Source organism: Chaetura pelagica, unplaced genomic scaffold (assembly GCF_000747805.2).
Source record: "Chaetura pelagica isolate M959 unplaced genomic scaffold, ChaPel_1.0 scaffold17, whole genome shotgun sequence".
Taxonomy (NCBI): domain Eukaryota; kingdom Metazoa; phylum Chordata; class Aves; order Apodiformes; family Apodidae; genus Chaetura; species Chaetura pelagica.
This window is the reverse complement of record NW_009970726.1, coordinates 6568744-6588619: the sequence shown is the minus strand read 5'-3', so window position 1 is coordinate 6588619 and position 19876 is coordinate 6568744. Positions and strand designations below refer to the sequence as shown.

Genomic DNA, 19876 nt, shown 5'->3' with positions numbered 1-19876 from the left:
CAGGCATCAGTTGATGTTCATGATGATGGAAACATTCTCTTGCTTTCCAGAAACTCTCAAGCACAGAAAGGGCAGAAGTTGCCCGACGAGCGACTGGTCTTATGTAACAGAGGGTGATTCGGTCAAGAAACAGGCACTTTCTGAAACTTTACCATAAATGACTAAGTTAATTAAAAATGACTATTAATAGATAGCACAATCACTACCCATGCATTCCTTGAATCTGTTACTCGCTTTCAGTATTGACAAAAGTTTGGTCATACTTAATGTTTCAACAAGCTCACTCTTGCATTAGAAACCCAATTATGTGGTTTTGCTTTATTTTCCCCTGTACAATCTCCATCTAAGCATTCCCAGTACAAAACAAGCTTTCCACACTTAACTAAATCTCAGCAAGAGGTTGCACATGATCTTAGGCAGTGCCACAGAAACCATTCCCATTGCTAAGCACATTTATTGGGGTAATTGGAACAGAACCACTGCCACGACTGGCAGACTAATTCCCGCCTGGAGAAAAGACGTTAACTAGATGTTGTGCCCCTGCCTCCCAGGCACCCCTCTGGTCTGGTATTCAGGGTTTTCACAGAAATATTTTTTAACATTTCCCTTTTATCAAGACACATAAAATGCAACCAAGCTTCCAGGAGCAAGGCCGGGCTGTGGCAGTGCCAGCAACACCCCTCACTGTCACTCCAGCAGTCACACGCAGCAGGAGGAACCGTCTCTGTCTCCCCGTCCCCATCCCCCCTCGCATCCCGCCCCACACGCAGCAGAACCAGCCCCGCTCCCCGGAGCCGCTCGCAGCTGGAAGGCACTGCAGAAAAAATACATTTTTGCACGACTCAGGGCTTGATGGCTGTAACGATTTTAATGCAGTGCCTTGTTTTGCACCCCGGTCAGGCCATCAATAAAATCCAAATGTAAAACCTTCCCCAGATGTCAGAACCGATCGCTCGGGAGTCCCGCGGCAGCCCCGGTAGCCGTGTTGAATATCGCTGCACTTTCTGCACTGCTGTTTACACAAATCCAGCAAACCAACTGTGCGATATTCAAGTCTTTCCTATGAGTGATGGGAGCCCTTCCCCTTGCCTGTAAAAAGCCCCTAACCTAAACACGGGGGGGTGGGGAATAACCCTGAGATCAAGCATAACTTCTCCAGGAGAATAGCATCAGTTTTTTTCCTTTGTGATAGTAACTCGTTGCTAGCAGCTTGTCACGTGATGAGAAAATAGTTTAGAGAAATCATACCAGAGTGCAATACAAAATAAACATAGTATGTGCTATTTTTGTGCTGGATAGTTTGTAAAGTTTATGACTTTCATGGAATCACAGCTGAGGTTGGAAGGTATCTCTGGCGATCATCTAGTCTAACCTTTCTGGTCAAAGCAGGGTCAACTAGAGCAGGTTGCTCAGTTCTGTGTCCAGTTGAGTTTTGAGTATGTACGTCTCCAAGGATGGGGGCTGCACCACCTCTCTGGGTAACTTCTTCCAGTGTTCAATCACCCTTACAGTAAGAAAGTTGTTTCTTATGTTTTGATACTTGTGTTTTGATACTTGTGTTTCTTTATGGGCCCATTGCCCATTTCACTGGATAACATGAAGAAGAGTGATTTTCTTTAGCAGAGCAGTGAGTGATACTTCAGTACAATAAAAAAATAAAATCTCAATGAAAGAACTCAAAATTCCTGACTTTCAAAATGTAGAAAACAAACACAGTATTTCTTTTTCTCAGCAGCAGTTTGGGAATGAGAGACATAAAGTGAAAAATCCTTGCTTACTGCACAGGGAGATAACAGCCAATGTGCATCACTTGGTGCTGTGCTATTCTGTTTACTGAGTACTGTGTACACAGGCAGGATTCAACTGTTTGCATCCAAAAGTCAGTCATGACCAGAGGTGTTAAGAAGCAGGGAAAAACCCAACAACAAAAAAAAACCAAAGTGAAGGTATGATTTTCTCAGTCTTCTTAGTTATTTTGCTTCTTTTTGCTCTGAGTCATCCATTTATGAAAGCCCATCTATCAAATGTTGTTTTCTGGCCCCCAAAAGAGACTATTAGTGCAAGATACTAGAGAGATCTGAGAGCAGCTGAGTTTTTCTTTCCACTTCTGCTCTGAGGCTGAGCAAGTCTGTTATCACTCTCGATCTTTGTCTTCAGTAGCAGTGTAGGAAGAATGTGTCTTTTTCTTCCAGTGCTGTGCTATCCTATGTTTGATGGGTAAGCAATGACTGGGTGAGCAATGTCTGTTCCATAGGTGAGGGGACGTGGTGCTGCATCATGAACTTGGAGTGCCAAGGAGGGTCTGGATGAGTGAGTCTCTTAGTGGTGATGAAGGAATGGTGGAACACGCACAGGTTGTTTGTCTTTTCACTTCAGTAAATGCAGTGCACAGCACCTCTCTCTGAGAGACAACTGAAGCTATGCTGAAAACAGAAAGTTGTTAAGTATATAGGATAGGTATAGGATAATTGAAGTTGTAATGAATGGATGACTTTTCCTTGCCATTTATCTACATCAGTGTGTACTTTGCAAATTCCCATGTTTAAATGTTCATCTCTGTCTTTTAATTTTTTTTTTATGTTCTTGCAGCTTTCCTTGGGTTTGAGGGTGAAAAACTCTGGGCCTGAAAGTGTAGGTTGGTAAAAGATTGAACAAGTTCTTAAAAATGAAGAAGTTGGATGATGAGGTCTAGTGATTGGGGAGGGACTTTTCATCAGAGAAGACAGTGATAGGACAAGGGTTAATGGTTTTAAACTGCGAGAGGGGAGATTTAGGTTAGATATTGGGAAGAAATTCTTTGCTATAAGGGTGGTGAGGAACTGGAATGGGTTGCCCAGGAAGGTTGTTGATGCCCCATCCCTGAAGGTTTTTAAGGCCAGGTTGGACGAGGTTTTGTGCAACCTGATCTAGTGGTGGGGTTCCCTGCTCGTGGCAGGGGGGAACTTGATGATCTTGGTGGTCTTTAAAGTCCCGTTCAACCTTAATGATTCTATGATTTTATATTTTTAAGTTCAGAAACACACATATTTTCATTTGAAGTAGTCAGATCTGGGTTTTTAACTTGCTTTCATCTATTTAGTTATAACCCACAACCTTGTATTTACAGTATACACTTATGGTTCAAGAGTTTATATATATTTATGCATTCGTCTGTTTTGGTTTCATATCATCAAAAGTTATGTATTGGTGCAAAGCAGGCTTGGATTTTGGCTGAATGTGTAGCTAGGAAGAAGGAAGTTTAAAGTACAATCCACATTTCAGGCTGTGGTTCCCTACAGTGTTCTGACATGAGCATGCATGGTTTAAACAGAGATTATGTCAGTCTTTTTCACTGTAGGTGTTGTATTTTTAAATGAACTTAAGTCATCTGGCAATGAATACTAATCACACAAGAAAACAGAGAAGGACAACCAGACAAAGTAGTCTCAGAGTAAAATTCAGACCTACAGTGGAACTAATCTGTATAGAATAGTATGGCTGGGGAGGAGATAGTGAGCTTTAATTACTGAGGAAATTCAGCTCCAGGAAATACAGAATTTCAAACCAGGAACACATAGTCACCTTCTGGGCTTATTTCGGTTTTGACTAAATTTGTGGCTGAAAGAGATGTCAGCCTGGTTTTGTTTCACAGCCTTACAGGAAGGGGATGATCATTGTGTGCTACCACCCAGCTTTATTGTCTCTATAAGGGAGCTCTTCAGCTCCTGTATTCAAATGTCCAAATTAAGAGCATTGCCTGCCATGCATATGAAGTCAGACGAGTCTGGACAGAAGCTAAAATCATAAGATGGAGAATGATGGGAAGCTGTGAGAAAAGCCAGAGAGACTGCAAGGAGCCAAAGGTGACAGTGCTGCTGTAAACTCAGATAAAAGGGACAAGCTGCTACAAGCATTCTGGTACCTATTTGGGCCTTTCCCTGCAGACCTCTGGAAGGATTCTGGCCTAGGTCTGAAATGAATTTGCAGGCTGGATGAGGAAATAGATGCTTTGCTGGGATCCTTGTGGAGTTCCTGTTCTGATTGTTCAGCATCTGGGGCATTGCTTTCATACTTCTGACCTTAAATCACCACTCCTTTTCATGCTTGTCAGTGTAATAGAGAAAGAGGGAAGACAAAAGTTTAGTAAGTTTGAGAAGACACAACAGTTACCTCATCCCTCAGTCTCCTTTTTTTTGTTTCAGGACTGCAGATGCAAATTTCTAAACATGCAGCCAGCCAGTTGCACCATTTTAGAGGTGTGGCCACTTGAAAGCATCTACCTGACACTTAACAGGATACTACTGGTGGTTGATAAAATATTCTTAATTTCAAGATCTAAATATAAGATCCTTATGAAGTTTCCTTTACCTCATAGTTTCCTGTTTCCCTTAGCTCCCCAAATATATTTAATATTAACATTCTATTTGTTAGATGTATATACCATATATTTATGCAAAACGTTTGAGACTGTCCCACACAACATCCCAGTCTTCAAACTGACAAGACATGAATTTGACAGATGGACCACTCAGTGGGTAAGTAATTGGCTGAATGGCCACACCTAGAGAGTTGTAGTCAATGGTTCACTGTCTAATTGGAGACAAATGATGAGTGGTGTTCCTTAGGGGTCAGTACTGGGACCAGTGCTGTTTAAGATCTTTGTTGGAGACATGGACAGTGGAAGAGAGTGCACCCTCAGCAAGTTTGCTCACAATACCAAGCTGCGTGGAGTAGTTGACACCCAAGAGGGAAGGGATGCCATCCAGAGGGACCTTGACAGGTTAGAGAGGTGGGCCCATGCCAACCTCATAAAGTTCAACAAGGTCAAGTGCAAGATCCTGCACCCGGGTTGGAGCAACCCCAGGCACAAATACAGGCTTGGGGAGAGAATGGATAGAGAGCAGTCCTGAGGAAAAGCACCTGGAGGTGGTAGGTGATGAGAAGCTTGACATGAGCCACCAGTGTGCGCTCACAGCCCAGAGAGCAACTGCATCCTGGGCTGCATCAAAAGAAGTACAGCCAGCAGGGCCCGGGAGATTGTTTTCCTCCTCTGCTCTGATGACAGTGCACCTGAGTACAGCTCTGGAGTCCTGAGCACAGAAAAGATACAGACTTCTTGGAGAGAGTCCAGAGAAGGGCCACAAAGGTGATCAGAGCATCTCTGCTATGAAGACAGGCTGAGAAAGCTGGGGCTGTTCAGCCTGGAGAAGAGAAGGCTCCAGGGAGACCTTCTAGCTGCTTTCCAGTACCTGATGGGGGCCTACAGGAAAGCTGGGGAGGGGCTTTTCACCAGGGAGGGCAGTGATAGGACAAGAAATAATGGTTTTAAACTGAGAGTAGATTTAGACTAGCCATCAGGAAGAAATTCTTCACCAGGGGGGTGAAGAAGGCCAGGTTGGATGAGGGTTTGTGTAACCTGGTCTAGTGTGAGGTGTCCCTCCTCATAGCAGGGAGGTTGGAACCTGATGATCTTAAAAGTCCCCTCCAACCTTAACCATTAGGAAAAGAAAAATATAATTGTAATAATAATTATAATAAATTCAATCCTATCTTCAGAGCACACTTTTGAAATTAATTCATTATCATTTTTTCCCCTCCTTCAATTTAATTTCTTGGCTCTCCCAAGGAATCAAGTGAAAGGATGTTGATATTTAAAATAAACAAACAACTTTACACATGCTATTTCATCTAAATCCAGAGTGTCATAAACCATTGTACAAATTTTGATGAACATGGAAAGGTTGTGCATAGTTATAGTATTACAATTAAATGGCCATACAGATTAATATATAGTTGGATATGTGCAGAAACTATTTTGGAGGCCTTTAAAGTGGAACAGCATAAGATAATATTTCACTTACATAGTAGAAGTGGAAACTGTTTTTGAAGTGTAATGTGTAAAGGAATCAGAGCTGTAGCTTCATGACATCTTAACTGTTTCATTTATTTTTCTTTAAAATGAAACTATGGAAACCCTTGCCTTTTTTAGTTAAGAAGTTTACAGAAATAAAATTCAACTTCTGAATTGTAATTGCAGAATATCAGCTGCCACATGTTATTTGGTTTGTTTTGTATTATCTCTTGTGAGGTTTTATTGTGACATTAATAAGTAAAGAGTGAATGGGAGAAGCTGATTCTTTTCAGTCCCTCAGTCTGAGAAATAAGAGTTTACACTGCCTGGTGATTTCTGGCTTTGCATGTATGTGTGCAGAGATCATGACATTTTTGATTTTTCTGTTGTAAACAAGAGAGATCAACAGAATGTTTTGGAAAGGCAGTCTCATGGTTTTTTGTTTACTCTTAATTTAGCTCATATTCTTGGACACTAAATGTTTGCATACAAGACCACATGCAGAGAAGATTGTCGGTTCATCATGGCCCCTAGTTACTCCTTTTTTGATGTCAGGTCTTGCTTGTCAATCAAAGGGTACCACAGCATTTATGAATTGGAATTGGGCAACTCTGTAAATTTCTGAGCATAAGATGACAGAACTTAAGCAGAACACTGGCTTTTCAATTGTTTTTGAAAATGAGTCTTTCTGAAAACATCAGAATGACTACAGAGTGGTCGTTCTTCTCATCTATTTTCATCATAAATAGGGCATGCAGATTCTTTAATGGACTAGTAGATTTGCATCTTCTACATCCTAAGACAGTTTTTACCAGTTGCTGAAAATGACCCATGTTGCAGGTCAGAGAGGAGGGGAGGCACAAAGTTTCTGTAGTTCTTTAATTTGGGAGTCCTCTTTTACTTTACTCCTTGGAGAGTTCAAAGGTTCATGAGATTTGGGGACTGGAACCGGTTCCCTCTTACATGTGTCAGAAGGCTGGGCTGTATTGATTGTTGTAGCTGCTGGAACCTATGTCCTTCAGCACACCTCAAAAAAAAGCAAGTTTTGAAATAAAATAAAACTTTAGAATGATAAAGAAAACTGAATCTGTGAGAGGAAAAGGAAGCTCAACCAAGCAGTAGTGTCAGATTCTCAAAATATATGGATATTTATAAAGAGGGACAGGTACAACTATTTTTGAGGTAAACTGCCAAAATTTGGTACAATTTATTGTTTAAAACCTGCTAGTTTAGTGAGAACAGTTCCAAATCTCTCTGTAAGGTTTTTAGTTTCTTTTTAAAAAGGGAATCTCTGTTCATTCAGTACATATATTGGGTTAATTAATTTTCCAATTATAATGTATTTTCCCTGTCAGATAGACATTATTTTTTTCCAGGCTTTTTTTTTTTTTTTTTTTTTTTTTTTTTTTTACGAAATGGGGATCCACTTGGTCTTATACCTCATTTATTTGTCTAAATCACAGTTAAAAAAAACCCAGCAAACAAAAAAATCACAAAAAACCCAACAAAACAAAAAACTTGGGGAATCTGTTTACTAGACCTTCAGCATGGAAAATACGTGCATAGTACTGGATTTATAAATAGGTATTTGCATCAGAGGGGTATTTACATGAATGAATGTTTTGTTAATTACAGCTTCTAGCATCCTGGCTGAGAGTGACACCAAACTGTTCAGGTTCTTACATGGACATAGTGAAGCATAAAATAAGAACATCCTTTATAGTGATTCAACAATAAACAGATTTGCTGACAGGAATTTGACCAAAGTCTGTCAAATGAAATTATAACCTCAAAAGATAAACAGAGTCTTTTCTCTCATTGACAAATGCTATCTCAATCTGATACCATCACAAGGAATCAAACCCAAAAAAGGGAGAAGCCTTTCCCAAAGTGCACAGTCTGCAAGAAAAAATAATGGATAGACAAAAAAAAGTCAGTGCCTAGGATGGTCTCTCTTATTGAAGATTGTAAATGAGAGGTAGGCAATTTTCTGTAGAAATAAGAAGAGTGAAATCTTGGTTTTCATTTTCAAATCTCTCTCCAGAGAATTACATTGAAGAGGTCTTCAACCTGTTTTACAACTATTGTATTGCTATATAGTATTAAAGAAACCCCCAAGAAAATACCAACATTGTCCATGCTTTATGTTAGCCATCAAAACAAAGGAAAAAAACCCAAATCCTTAACTGTTTGGAAAGTGGCCTAGTGGCAAATGAAACTACAGACAGCATGTCACTGTACAGCATGGAGGCAGTTCTGGTTGGGTAGCGATGCTGGGAGTCTGTAGGGGAACAACTGTGGGCTAAAGTCATGAGTGAGTTTATGCACGGACAGTAACTGAAGCACAAAACTCATGCTAATCCATTTAATCTACAAGCTGCAGAGTTTGTGATGGGGAGCTTGTTATATATTGCAAATAATCTGAAATTAAAAGTATAGCAAAATTGCTTTATTTTTCATACCCTCTTCACCCAAGCCTCCCGTAGAGCCCTGCAGGGACACCATGCTGAACCAAATCGTGAGGTGTTAGATTATGTGTACCCATTAAAAATACTGCAAAATACTGCTATTGAGTGCAGTGGTAATACCGTGATTGGGCAGTTTTAGTGTTATATTGACCAATTGCTATTTCAAACATGATAAAACAGACATGTCCCATGGTCCCCAAAAATGTTTGGAAAAGAAACTTTTAAAAAAGATAAATTTAGAACATTTAGTTGTAACTGATGATGCATGTCTGCCCCAGTCTCAGGAGGGCTTACAACTGTAGCTCCAGAAGAAATGAGGATTCCCCGTGTGACCCTGATGGCTTCTGTACCATGAAATCTATTTCTATATAGTACTGAAGTTAAAAGTGACACCTTTCCCAGTCAGATGTTGGGAGCATGTATGCTAATGCTTGATCATGCTGAATAGAAAAAAAACTTTCTGGGTCAACATTTGCTTATTTGACAAAAAAAACCAACACACCAAATATATATATCTATATAGATATAGAGATATGAAACAACATTGCATCTGGTTCAGTAAATCCTAATGTCTAAGCTGCAGCTCTGTGTTTTTCAGCCCCACCTCTATAGTTATCACCACTGCTGTCGCTGAATTAGATCTGGCAGTAGCAGCAATGGAGATCCCTGCATAGATGTGGTTCCAAGTAGCCAGCAGCATCTCCAGGTTTTGTTGTGTAGCTGTGTGCAAGGAGGACCGTGTCCAGTAGTGTTAAAAGCACTGACCTTTCTGCTTCTGCTCTAGTTTAGTCCTTGCCCCAGTGCTGTCAATTGTGGTGTACAGGGATAGCTGTTTGCTAAAAAGCAACGACAAAGAATGAAGGATTTGTCTATGGCAATTTGTTTTTCTAATGTTTCACTGTTTGCCACTGTAGCCACTGTTTGGCTAACAGCAACACGACTCTGTGATTGCAACACTGGAAAAATATTTTATTCCACTGTGACAATAGCATTATTTGGAGCCTCTGGGAAGTATGAGAAGTTACAGGAACCACATCTCTCTACCATTCCAGAGACTTAGCATTGGAATGATTGATGAACAACACATCCCTTGATGAATGTTTTTCCCTTCTTTCTCACTTTTGCGTAAAAATCCTGTGCTTGGGTAATGGATGCTCTGTGGAAAGAGGTTTTTGTGTAGGGTAGATAAAAATGTCTTTTTAAAAAGTCAATGTTGTAGACTGTAAACACGAATCAATAAAAAATTGAATTATCTAGGAAGTACAAAAATACAGAAAGTATCTTGTTACACAGGAAGAAATTTCTATTCATTCAGACTGGCTGATGGTCTGCCAGGTAGCGAGTTATTGTTAGATTACAAGAACTTATGTGCCAACTGTTTGGGGTTTTTTTTGCACATAAAATGTTTTTTCATTATTTTTTTGTCAGATTTTGATTTTGTTGTTTTACCTTTCCACCACTTTGAACAAGAAAAATTGTTGTTTTAGGAACTGTGCCACCGCTGTCACTGGAAGAGCAGAATTGAATAAGAAGAGAAGCAACAGGAAAAAATCAATTTGTACACACCATTCCCTGGGTTTTATGGCTCTTCTAAGGGACAGTTATACAAAGCAGTGACTGACTTTCATTGCCCCTTTCTAAGCAAGAAACAGAGCAAGTCTCTAATTTGCTGTGTGGTTAACCACACTGGAACATTGGATTATTTTTTTAACTGCTGAAAGACACAAAGTTCTTAATCATTTATAGTACGGTAAATGAGTATGTTGGTGACTTGTTAAACTGGTTACTTGTGCAGAAATATTTTTACAAGGTTATCCCATGCTGGTTGAATTCATGCTTTAATGTCTTGAAATGGAAGATGTATTTTATACTGAGAAGTCTCTTTAAAGAAAAGAAGTTGTCATCAATTAAGAAAGCTGAAGTTTGATAAGTCTGGGAACAGACTGCTCTCACACAGGAAGCTTTTGAAAACTGTTCTGTGTATCAGTTACAGAGACCTGTTTCCTAGCAAATTCTCAAATACATTTACAAGAAATAAGGTTGTGAAGGACAATTGTAAGGGAATTGATGCTACAGTCTGTATTTTTGAATACTGGACTAGTACTGTGTTAGGGCAAAGAAATACCATCACAGTGCCTAGGGAAAAGAAATACTTGTGCTGATTGATTTAAGAATGTATGATAAATGAAAAAACAACAATCGGGTTTTAGCTGTGAATGTGCACTAGTGTTTATTTTTTAAAGATATTTTTGAGATTCCTAAAAATGGTGGTATTGCAAAATCAGTAGGACTGTGATCCTAGTTTAATTGCTATTAAATGACTGTAAGGAAAATAGATACTTTCTCTAAATTATCTGTTTTGGCATGAGGATAGACAAACATTGACTGGAAAAATATTCTGTTTCTGAAGGAAGGATACTTACAGTATATTTATAATCCTCTTTTGAAAAGCTAAGCAGAATTTCAGTTCCGTATATTATTCCAACTGGAGGGAACTAACCTATGTAAGTAATTCATTGTCTTTCAGCTAAGGGTACCTCCCATGGTTAAGGATATGCCTCTATGTTTTTATTGGCTTTTAGTGGGTTAGGACTTATCTGTAGAAGCTGAGTAATTTGTACAGCTTGTGGGAAAGATGTGAAGACAAACTCATCAATTAGAAATAAAAAAAATCTTTTTTTTGGTATCAGTCTCAATGAGATAAATGTATCTCCATCAGCACAATCTGCATCTGCTGCTGTTTAACAAATGTGACTGTATTTGTATACCTTCAGGCAAACCAAGCAAAGCATTATTATGTGGAATAATTCAAGTTTTGAACTCTCTAGTATGCTGTTCTGGTGTGGAGGACAGTCCCTGGAGCACTGAGACAGCTTTGATTGTAAAATTGATTACATACACAAACTTGAGAAAATTATATAGTGGCCTTTGCTTTCACTGGAGGGAGTATTGCATGCTTTTGGTGGGAATGAAGTCAAGGAGCCTGATGCTGAAGCCTTGCTGGGTATGTACCTGGGAAGTCTGTGCTCTTAAGATTTGAAGTTGGAAAAGAGAAGTTGTGAAGCACAAGTGAATGCAGGAGCTTCAGACCCACCAAAGATTTTTTTGGGGCTTCACTGCCATTAAGTAAGGGTTGCTTTTGCAATTGAATGACTAGGCAATCATGTTGACCTTGGGTCCAGCTGGACCTGCGTTCTACTTTGTCAGTCTTCCTTTTGTATTAGTTTAATAACCAGCTGCATTGTTAATGTGCAAGGACTGGTTGTTTTTTATAAGACACTTTTTTGTTTCTTTTAAACTAGAAAGATGAAAACTACAGAAGCCTACCACGAGATACTAGTAGCTGGTCTAACCAGTTTCAAAGAGACAATGCTCGTTCATCGTTAAGTGCCAGTCATCCCATGGTGGACAAGTGGCTGGAGAGGCAAGAACAGGTAATATATATGTGTGTGTATATATTACTTTATCTGTCTAATCTTTATGCTACTCCAAGCTATTACAAAGAAGTGTATTCTTATATGATATTGGCTGCCAAAGTATGGTACAAGCACGAGCAATATGCTGACTAAATTTGTATGGGATTCCTCCTGCTTCCAGAAAAAACTGCATTAAGACTGAAATGGACAGGTGAAAATTCATTATTTTTTGAGTCTTAAATACATTTATATTGTATGTGGAGTGTTCCTGTTCTTCACAACTGATACCATCAGGATTATTTTAATTGGAGAGTATTATTTGGAAAAACATTTTGCCATTGAAAGCTAATAATATTGCTACAGAATTGACAAATGTGGGTCAGGTCTGACATTGCACATTAAATGCTTGTTATTTTTAGTGTTGTAAAATATATTAATTATAAATTTGAAGACAGTGCTATCACATTTATTTAGTGTGCGTTTATACTGCTTTTGATCTGAGGCTTTTTAGAGACACTAAGTAATTCCAGCTTGGGTTTCTTTATTAATTAGCTAGTAGTTACAGAAGTTTAAAGATATGAAATTAAAATTACCTAGCAGTCATTTTATGTATTTGCATGTGTCTAAAATTTTCCAAGGAGCATCCTCAAACATATAATGAAAATGCATCTTCACTGTGGAAACTGAAAATATGAGAGGAAGCCCATATTAAGAAGAGTGCATATGTAGGATTATTACTTCAGTTTTCTTCTTTATTCAAAGTGACATTAAAACACTGGGCTGGTGACCTGGGACTGGTCTTCTTCACCTACAAATTGCATGCTGATATTTGAAGTTCAGCATTGCCAGATCCCAGGATATTCCAAACATTCTTTATCAACCATAAAAGCATCTTAAGTAGTATCACAGAGTAAAAAACCTAAAACAACCCAAATGTGAGCTATTAACTATTTTTGTATCCTGCAATCAGCTGCAGGTTCATTTAAAAATACCTGTTTTATGGAAAAATCTCTGGTTTTGACCCTTCTGTATTTTCCTCTGCACATTTAATGATAGGGCAGGTGGTGCTGATTATAGTAGTTTCATTACATTTTCCTCTCAAAAGATGTAGAGTTAGTTTGGATGGATTTAGCTGCTATCTCTCTATCTGCCTGTGTTGGACTGGAAGGCTGGTGCCTAGATTTGAAGGCGTCCCCTGTGACGGTTCTGCTTGTTTGATATATTTGAGGCATATTTCCATGCGTCATTAGATTTTCACTGTGGCAGGTAATGAAACTGTTGTCTCAGCAAAAGTCATCATCTTACAAAATGTTGGGTACATGAATATTTGAATATGTGATGTCTTATATTAAGTTTTGTGCTGATCTTGGACTCTGAACAGCTTATGTAGTTCAACTTATTCACCAATTAGGTATATAATTGGGCACTACTGGTAGCTGGGAAGTGTAGTGATTGAAGACTGAAATAGCAGGTATATTTCTTCTAGGCAAGTATTGTGCTTCTTGGGTTTTTTTGTTTGTGTTGGTGTTTTTTTGAGTGGAAGACAGAAAGGGTTCGTTCTTTAAATGTGTTAGTGAATCTGCATGTACCTGGAAGACCGGGATCCTTTTGTAACCTATGTAACAGGGTATGCATGGGAGAAGAAAGTGCACAGCCCTGCAGAGAGAAGGAGGGAAGGGCCTGGGAATAGATGGAGTAGGTACAGAGATGTTCCTCCACAGTTTTTGGTTCTTAACTTCTAATACCTTTTTCAGTATCCCCTGTGTGCTTTCAGTTTTCCACTTGTTATGCCTTTCTGTGAAGAAGAAATTCAAGTGATTATGTGGCTATCTTGCATTACTAATTAAATAAGCAACTTCCAGTCCCGTGCCTGTGTGCACCATACAGCTGTGGAGGGGCTGGAGTGGTCTGTGCACCCTGCCAATACACACATAAAAAGTAGCAGACATTAGGTCTGGCACTGAGGGTGAGGCAGTGACAGTGCCAAGAAACCTAGGGCAGCATCCGTTACAGATACCAGGGGTAATAACAGTCCTGGTCTAACCTGCCTTTATGGTTCTTTAGAGAAGATAGTAGTAAACTTTGGATTAATCTTGCAGACTCCAAAGACTTCTTAGAGGAAGGCTCTTCTGGCTGGCATTGAGTTCCTTCTCTCAAAGCTTGCTTCCTCTCTTCCTTTTGGAAATCAGGCAAAAAATATTTCCAGGTTGATCTTTGTCAACTTCTAACATACATGAGTATTCACTGGAATTGCACTTTGAGGAGTGAAGGTGTGATATGCCAAAGAAATGCCATTATATTTTTCTGGACAACACTTCATTTTCCACGAGCAGAACTATGCAGCAAACTGTGATTCTGCACCCTCACAGCCCATTCTGCAGGTTAAACTGCAGGAGCCCTTGTTTCTTGGGAGTCATTATAAGCTGCTGTGCAGGGACTAATAAGGACACAGAATTAGATATCTTTGCGTAGTTGTTAGAGAAATAATTCTGTAAACTTCTCTATATTTTAGTGTCTAAAAATGGAGGAATGCATGAAACCGGTTAAATTTCCTGAAAATAATTGCATTTGCTTCTATTGTACTTTACTACGGCTCTGCTAAATTAGAGTGATACATCAAAGAAACGGAAAATATTAATTCTGGTTTCTGAGTCTTTTAAGGTATTCTGGTTAGCTCTGTCTGCCTAGGGACTGAGCCTAGGGTTCCAGAGCCCTCTGGTTGTCCACAGGGCAAAAGTTTCTCAGAAAGTTTTGGTATTTCTCAACCCCATGAAATTAGTTATGTGAAACCGTTTGTACTGAATAATCATTAAACCACTCTAAAGCCAAGAATCCAAATGCAGTTTCAGAATACAATTAGAAAGTTAAGGATTTTATGTTTCACTCTTTCGCTCAGTTATTTCATTAATTCTTTCCTGGAGATTGTCAGGTATTAGGAACAAAAATTTGCAATCTTTAATTCTGATATGTCTTGAAAAAAAGAAAAATTACTTTTTTTGTTCTTCACGTTGTCCTCCACAGCACTTTCTTTTCTCCCCACAGCAACCAAACTTTGAGGAATAGTTGAAAACTCTTATTTCCTCTAAAATTTATTCATATATATGGTAATGTTACTTTTATTTGAAAAATCTTTTTCCCTTGGTTCTCCTCAAGACTTGCTTAGGCCCTGATGAAATCTGGTCACATGCTGTTTCATACCAGGGAGACATGAAAAGGGAATGTATGAAAGAATTAAACTTTTCACCAATTCCTCAAGTTTAACTGCAGAGAAAGGTTCTCTGAGGTGGTCATTTTAGTTTCATTACTCAAATATTGGAACTGGCAGCAATCAAGACACCTTGAACTGAAATAGTCTATTCTGTGCTTTGCTGAAGAGGCCTTTTTTGCAGAAGGATTAAGAGAACCTGGCTGTGCTGTGCACTGGGAAGGAGTCCGAGAGCAGCAGGATAGGGACAATCTACCACTGCCCTGCTTAATTGTGAAGTGCTTGATTAGATTTGCAAAGACAAATGAGATTGGTTCAATGTAAATGACATGCAAGTATATATACATAACTATTGGATGTACATCTGTATTTATCAATGAAGGCAAGGTAGGAGGTGGAGTAAAATTTCGTGGTTACTGCTGAAGAGCATGGCTGATCCTAAAATCTCAGTAGCTTTTTGGTTCTGGCAAAATAAAAGCAAGTCAAATGTACTCTGAAATGGGACAAGAAGTTGGGTGCTGCTGCTGTCCTCTTGAGGAGAAATGCACTCTAAAGAACACTTCCTGAAAATTATTCTTGTTCATTAAATCTGCCTGTAGTAATCTGGTGGAGTTTCTCTGGTTCTTTTTTCAGTGAGATCGGATGTGCAGGTAGCATATGGTCTTACATCTCCAACTGTAGAGTACCTGCCTTCAGCTTGTATTTTCAGCAAAATAAGGCCTGCTTTTAATATGATTGGATATACTCTCTTAAAACATTTGGATGCTATAAATTAGTGTCTTTCAGTACTGCCAGTTGAAAAAAAACAAACCAGACATTCAGAGGCAGGTTAATTTAAACCACTAATTTCCTGTGGATTCTCATACACCAGTTTATCCATGTTGTCAAAATTGTCAAATGCAAGAAAAAGCCCTGCTTCTGTTTTATGCCTTAATGTAAGAAAAGAAAGGAGAAACACAACTTATTTATTTTGCTTAGTTCTATTTCATAGTGGTATAGCTAATGTATATAAATGTTTTTATTTAAAATGTATCTCTTTTGTGTTTCTTCTTGTTTTTTTCTCCTATGTTTTATTATGACTGTAACTACAGTAGAAAGGCCTGGAAATACTGTGTTTCATGGCCAGGAGATGGGGAGAGTTGGAGGCTCTTCTTATCTCAGCCTTCTCACATGTAGAGGTTGAAACTGCACTAAAAATTGTCATTAGTAGGGAGTTGTGCTTGAAAATTCAGAAAAAGGATTAGCTAGGCTTTGGTTGGAGGAATAATTTTTAACTGGCTATCCATTACTCTGTACAACACCAAGATAGAGTCTTGCTGCTTTTCTCCCTGAGTACAGGCATATAATATTTTGTCTCTTGCGATAACGACCTTAATGAACACAGAACTATGACAATGTATAAATTATAAAATACAAAGATGCTTTTAAAACTTGTCATATTTATTTTGTAGAATTTCTGTCACAAAGATAGAGATACGCATATGCTCAAAGCTCTAGACCTAATGCAGAGGACTCTTTCTTTCTGGGGGGTCTTTAGTGGATTGTCCCACTATGCAAGAAGCTGGAAAGTTAGCCAGGGCTTGTTACTAGCTAGTGAACAAGGCCGTGGTTCATGCAGTTTGCTTGTTTCTGTAGGTAGAGCTATGGGACATGGCTGAGAAAGGCATGGCTTGGCACCTGACTTAATATTAAATAATTAGCCATAGCTATAACTGTGGGCAGGTAGGAACAGTGACTAATGCATCGGTAGAAGATTCACTTAAGGTTTAGTTTAGTCAAAGTGCTCATCAGAAGACCTCAAGGTTCCCCTGCAGGAGTTCAAAGCATCCCCACTCCCATATCTACTTGCAAATTCAGTTTTTTTACTACTTGATACAGGAGTTCATGGCTGTGTGATCACACTGGCTTCCACATGATGTGCTTGTGAACACCCCAAGTGCTACAGCTGTTTCTTCTTGCATTTGTACAGTGAAGAAGGTTAAAAGTTCAATTTGTTCCAAGAATGCTTTCTTGTAGCTACTGCTGCTACAGGTGATTAGGTACTGACTACTGCCTTTATTCTGCATATTGGCAAGATGTTAATTCCTTCAGCTCATAAACTCAAATGCTGAAATGAAATGTAAGCTATAAAGTGCTGGCTTGACCCTTCACTCAGCAGGGAGAGGGGCAGTTACGGATGGGCAGTGGTTGCATCTAGCTCTGACCCAGGCAAAATGCCATGTCTTGCTGACAGAAAAGCACCTTGACATCTTGGAACCATTACTAAACACTGGTGTAATAATATTTTTTAATTTAATTTTTATTTTTCTTGAAATACTGCCTTTGGAATATATTTTTATATAGAAGATGGTAAAAAATACTGAAAAATTTCTAATAGCTTTGATTTCCCAAAGGAGTGTAGGGGCATTAGGTGTCACTGATCTGCACATGACCACAATTAAGTGTTTATTCTGTAGACTTGTTTTAGTGTTCTCCCTGTGTTGCATTTATTATTATTATTATTATATTAGGAAAAAAACCTCTGCACAGTGAGCTCCAAAATGAAGAACCTGTATTTAGATTTTTATGATGTGAGGACCTACATATAAATATCGAGACTTCTATTCTGTAGTACTGGAGCTCAGATCTTCATTGAGTCAAGGCACATCTGCAGAAAGCTGGGTCACTTCCAGGCAGGACCCTGCTGAGCTGCTCCCAGCCACTTAGGCTCTGGTGGGTGTTCCCACAGTTCCCACAGACACATCTCAATCTGGGAGATGCTGATGCCAGTTCTGTATTATGTGTCAGAGTGCTTAAAAAGGGGCATAGGAGGATAAAACAAACTCTTGCTATGGGTGTATGAGTTCTCTATATCTGTATTTATGATTTCTGCTTTTTAAGGTTGAAATCCTTACCAAGCTGTTTTGTAGTCAGAATCAGAATCATAGGGCTATTCTAGCTTTAAATCTGACTTTGAAACTAACTGGTTTCAGATCCAGAATTCTAAATCTAAGCTTCATTTCCAGATTTAAAAGTTATGTCATTATTTTTGTTCTAACTTGATCTGTTTCTGATTTTTTTGGTAGATTCTTAATTCCTACTCTCCTCCCCCAAGAGTTGTCATGTCTTCTGAATTCAGAAGAATCTCTATATTCTTCCGTATAAAGCTTAGAGATGAATACACTACTACACATATTTATTAATTATTCTCTAAATGTGCGTGTATAACCACAGAAACACATAGAAGAAGCCTGAAAGAGAAAGGCTTGTGTGTTTGCTGAATACATGGGTATGTAAAAAGACAGAGTAACATTTCAGAGTACAGTATGTATTAGTTTTAAGAAAATATTAACATGGAATTTAGAAGTCAGTGCACTTTTATGCAAAATAGACATGCTGAGACTTGGCCTTAGTTCTATACTTTGGAAAGACATTCTTATTGTTTCTTTTGGAGTCACAAACAGATTTGAAGGTATTTTTCAGTGCTGAGGGTTTCAGTTTATATAAGATATGAGATTGGAATAAACAGCTTTATTGCTTGGGGACAGCTGTAGAAGTGATGCTTTTATAAACAATGCTTCATGCTGGCATCTGTCTTGTTCTTCTTTGAAAAATAATCTGTCATTTCATACTATGTATTAAATAGGTGAGACAGTTTGGGGGATGCAGTCTATTTTCAGTTATATGCTGCTGTGTAGATATGAATTCTGTGGCAGAATGTAGGTCTGTATGTGGAGAAGTTATTATAGTCCACAATAAAGAAAAAATGGAAAAGTCAATTTTACAAAAAACCTCATGGATTTTAAGGTTATGGAAAAATACATGCCTCGTGTTCAGATGTATATCCTCACAAACACTCTCACTCTCATAGATGTCCGTACACATACACGTAAGTATGCAGATGGACTGGGCTGAAATTTAAAGGATTGTAGAACACCTCAACTTGGAAGGCACCTCAAAAGATTATGTGGTCCAACCTTTTGTGGGAAAGGGAGCCTAGATGAGACTACCTAGCACTCTGTTCAATCCCATTGGGAACTTCCAGTGCTGAGGACTCTACCACCTCCCTGGGGAGGTTATTCCAGTACATGTTTTTTCTCATGGTTAAAAAAAAAAATAAATAAAAAATAGTTTCTTATATCAAGATGTAACCCTTTCTGGTGCAACCTGTACCTGTACCCCATGTCTTCTCCATGTGGCTTCTTGTGCAGAGAGCCCCTGTCCTTTTTGTAGCTGCACTTTAAGTAATGGAATACTGTGATGAGGTCCGTCCTGAGCCTTCTGTTTTCCAGGGACAAAAGACCTAAGTCTTTCAGTCTTTCTTCACAGGACAGGTTCTACAGCTCTTTAATCATATTTTTGGTCCTCCTTTGGACCCTCTCCAGTCTGTCTGCAGCATTCATGAATTGTGGGGACCAGAACTGGACATGGTACTCCAGGTGCAGCCTGGCAGGCATTAGTATCTGCTAGAGACCTAATTTGTTCTGCAAAACCTTTCTGAAGAGTGTTGGCATGCATGAAGGGCATTTTCAGACATGCTAGTAACCATACACTGTTGTTTTCCTTCCCTTTGCAACCAAAATTTTTAAATATTCTTATTGTTACAGTAGTTAATGGCAATAAATCTACGATACCTGGGGTTGCTGTCAGAAGCTTTAAATATTTTTTGCTATTAGTTTTCTGAATATTTTCTAAATATTTTGCAGATTAGTATTATCTCTGACTTTTTTGACTGCTCTCTGTCCATGGTAGCAGGTCAGATAAGAACATCTGAAAATGTCTTGCTGGGCATGGAAGAGCATTTAATCTAAAGGATGTCTCAGGTCTTTCTCTTTTAAGAACTTGTTTTCTTTCTCCATGCTGTGAAAGTGGTTTGTCTTCTCATATGTTTACTTTTTGGTCCAGGAGTATATAATGTATCCCAATCAGTTGTTTATAAAAGAAACACTCTCACTGTTTTTCATTATGTGCTTATTGC

At 38.8% G+C, this 19876-nt stretch overlaps 1 protein-coding gene across 1 annotated transcript in view; it reads left to right on the top strand.

Annotated features, from left to right (window-relative positions):
• The window catches only part of PARD3 (par-3 family cell polarity regulator), a 408737-nt gene that overhangs the window by 136074 nt on the left and 252787 nt on the right, over positions 1-19876 (top strand). The window contains exon 5 of the mRNA XM_010007039.1: positions 11601-11732. Within this exon, the coding sequence (XP_010005341.1) occupies positions 11601-11732 (132 nt within the window). The remainder of the gene's footprint in view (positions 1-11600; positions 11733-19876) is intronic.